General features: G+C 45.4%; 1 protein-coding gene across 1 annotated transcript; it reads left to right on the forward strand.

Moving 5' to 3' along the window:
- The first annotated feature begins 1979 nt into the window (after positions 1-1979).
- Positions 1980-2897, forward strand: LOC131062486 (uncharacterized). The gene has a single exon (XM_057996148.2). It carries the CDS (start codon positions 1980-1982, stop codon positions 2895-2897), a length of 918 nt encoding a protein of 305 aa, XP_057852131.2.
- The last annotated feature ends 891 nt before the right edge of the window (positions 2898-3788 follow it).

The following is a 3788-nucleotide window of genomic DNA, read 5'->3' on the forward strand; positions in this document are numbered from 1 at the left end:
CTTCAAATGATCAGTCAGGATGCCACCGCAAGCATCCACACACTCCTGAGGCAAAGCTACACCAAAAACAGAGGCAGCAGCCAGAGGCACAATACCATCGGCCTGAGGAACCTGCGCAACCGCCTGAGAGAAGCTTTTCTTTTTAACAAAATAGTGTTAAGAGGAGGCACCCTTCCACCAAGAAGCAGATCTTTTTTTTTTTATCTGTTTCACACCGTGCAGCAACATGTCCAATCTAGAAGCACTTTTGACATCTAAAGGGGATACCCTCAAAATCGAGCAGTTGGACCCAAGATCCCAAGGAAGATTCAATCTCTGTCTCAGCTGGAAGCCCTTTAGAAACATCAATGTTAACCAAAATCCGAGCATAAGTAGAATGATAAATTTGGTAAGAATCCTTATCAATCATTAGGAATTCGCCTAAAGCCTCCCCCACTTCCTCTAGCAGAGAGTCCGTCCATAGATGAAGGGGAAGGTTAGGGAGCCTAACCCAGATATGAATCTCATTAAATGAATCAATAGATGGGTTAAAACCCAAGAACCAGGGTTTAACCATCAAAACAAATTTGTCCTCTCAGCTGAAAGGATTAATACATAAAATTTTCGATCTATCCTCTGCATATTCAAATTTAGCAATGAAAAAACCCTTGGCTAAAGGAAAAATGTTGACTGAACCCTTTAAGATCGGTTCCCAGCTTTGGGAAATCCAAGTGTGCAGTTGAGGAAGACTTGGCCAAAAGCCCCGAAACCTGCAAATCAGACCATGAGATTCAAACATAGAGGAGTTGTGGATGATCTCCTTTTCAGTATCAATAGACACCTTGAAAGCCAAGGGTTTGCACATGGTAACAACCAAAGGCCCCAAGCCACGGGTAGCTCGATTTGTATCAAAGGGCACCAGATGCACTAGATCACCGTCCTCCGTATTAGCAACAGGTACATGATCAATCTTGGGCCTGCAAGGATCAGCCACAGGAGCAACCTTCAGCGTCACACTAGCAAGGGTACCCCCAGGAGGCGGAGCAGACCCAACACTCACCCTCGAAGAGGGTAAGGCCCGCACGGAAGATTGCATTCAAGCAGCCGAAGCAAGAGGCGAAGAACCCCTTGGACCCCCCGCCAAGGCACGAACAAAAACCTCCGCAGAGCCCTTATTCGCAGCACACACAACAGCCTTGCCAGGGGATGCAACAGTCGGGCGAAAAGGAGGCTAGACGACAGCAGTAGCCGATCGAACAGGAGCTAGACGACAACGATAGTCGGCCTTAGGGCAACATCAAGCGGCATCGCAAATCGTTTCTATTAATGGAGACTAAGTTGGTTGACCAATCCCTAGTCATTGTTTCTGCAGTAGGTTTAGATGCCGCAAATCTAAAAGGTGTTGAAGGGGAGGCTGCATCGGCACGTGGATCGCTCCTAGAAGGATATGATGGGGAGACCCATGTGGTTTCAACAAGTGGTGAAGCGCTTAGGGGCGGTCTCATTCCAACTATTGGATCGATCTCGGTGTCGGACCCAGTTTTTAAACCTCAGGCTGGGGTAGGCAGTGTGGGATTTCCTTTTCCTCCCCCGCCGCCTCCTCCTCCCCTTAGGACTGGAAGGGAGGTACCCTTGGTTGGAATCATGGGGAGACTACCGACGACCTTGATTTCTGACACTGTTGTAGAGTTTGAAGAGTTAAAGGCAGGTAGGTTCAAAGATATTCATGTGTCCCCGGACAAGGAGGACAATGAGAAATCTGTGGAGATGGAATCTGGAGATGAAGATGACTTGAGTGATGATTCGTTGGGGTTGTCTGCGGAGGTAGGGGAGACGGACACAAGGACCATCAAACGGACCAAATCAAAGCCCAATAAGGTGACTAAAGGGAGTATGAGGGGAAGGAAAAATAGATAGAAGTTGTTGGAGGAAGCAGGCAATATGAAGGGATAGACCAAACTTCTTAGATCTGGGAGAGACCTGCTCTCTCTTGGGTAGCAATGAAGTTCCTAACGTGGAATGTCAGGGGCTGCAATGCCCCTGACAAGCATCGCATGATCAAAAGAGGATTTGATCAGGCGAAACCAGAGGTAATTTGCATTCAGGAAACAAAGCTAGGTAGTGAAGAGGCGGCTAGGATACTTGGTGTTAGACAGAGGTGGTCTGGTTTTTTTGTTGATGCGGAGGGGGCTTCAGGTGGCCTGGGAATCTTGTGGAACCCCCAATTAGTGAAAGTGGAAGCAGTCTCAAGCTCTAGATATTGGCAGATGGCAAAGGTAAGCTCACAGACTATTAATTTCTCAGGTTTCTTAATCAATGTTTATGGCCTTATTAAAACAGCAGATAAGTGCCAACTCTGGGAGGAAATTACCAAGACTCTAGAGGAAATTAAGCCGGCCATAACAATTGTAGCGGGGGATTTTAATGTCACCCTTTCCCACTTGGACAAGCGAGGAGGGGTGAGAAGGATGTGCAGGATCCAAATAGATTTTCAAACCTTTGTGGATTCTAATGCTTTGTTTGAAGTGGCTTATAAAGGTGGGAACTTCACATGGACTAATAGTCGTTTGGGTTTCTCTAACAAAGCGGAGAAACTAGATAGGTTCTTTTTGGCAGGGGAATGGAACCTGGCTCCCCTTGTTTTTGAGGCGGAAGTTTTGACAATCTCTGGCTCAGATCATTTCCCAGTCTCACTAGTTTTGCAGAGGGATGGAGTTCTGCTCAGATGCCCTTTTAAGGCGGAAAAGATGTGGTTAAGGGAGCAGGGCTTCAGCGATCAGGTTGTTCAATGGTGGAAGGAGGCCCTTGTGGTAGATGGATTCTTGTCCTTTCAGTTCTTTAAGAAGTTAAGCTATGTCAAACAGAAATTGGAAAGATGGAACAAGACTGTATTTAGAAATATCTTCGAAGAGAAATGAAAGATTGAAGTAGAGTTGGGGGCTCTAAACTCGAAAGTCTTAGCAGAGGGAATGGACGAGGTGGACTACCTCATGGAGAAAGACCTCCTCAGTAGATATGGGGAAGTATTGTAGAGGGAAGAGATTTTTTGGAGGCAAAAATCGCGCAAGAATTGGATTAGAGTAGGAGACAAATACAAAATTCTTCCATAGTTCTGTGAAGGTGAAGAGAAACCTTAATAAAATTTTATCTTTGTGTCTGAAGGATGGAACTTTGATGGATGATTCTAACCGGATTAGCCAGGAGGCTGTTGATTTTTTTTGAAATTTATGGAACAAGAGCGGAATCGATCATGTCAGATTGAAAGAGGAGTTTTTGGTTGTGATCCCACAATTAGTTAATAGGGAGGACAATCGAATGCTTGAGGAGCAAATCTCTCTGAAGGATCTGAAAGTAGTTGTTTTTGGTCTTGGTGGGGAGAAAGCGTCGGGCCCAGACGGCTTTGAAGCTTTCTTTTACCAGTATTTTTGGGATTTGTTAGGTGGTGAGTTGATGGCGGTGGCTGAAGAGTCCAAGACTAGGGGATTTATCCTGAAAGAATTCAATAGTACTATGGTGGTGCTTATCCCAAATAAAGATAAACCGGTGTGCTTTGAGAAATTCCGACCGATCTCGCTATGCAATACTATTTACAAAGTCATTTCAAAAGTTGTTACCAACAGACTCAAATTGATCTTGGAAAAACTTATATCCTGCGAACAGAGCGGCTTCACCCCTAGGAGGAACATTGTTGATAGGATTATTGTGGCTCATGAAGCAATACACACGACTATGAAGAGCAGATAGAGAAGAATGATGTTGAAGCTCGACATCCGGAAAGCCTATGACAGAGTTGACAAGTCCTTTCTATT

Source organism: Cryptomeria japonica, chromosome 1 (assembly GCF_030272615.1).
Source record: "Cryptomeria japonica chromosome 1, Sugi_1.0, whole genome shotgun sequence".
In the NCBI taxonomy this organism is placed as follows: domain Eukaryota; kingdom Viridiplantae; phylum Streptophyta; class Pinopsida; order Cupressales; family Cupressaceae; genus Cryptomeria; species Cryptomeria japonica.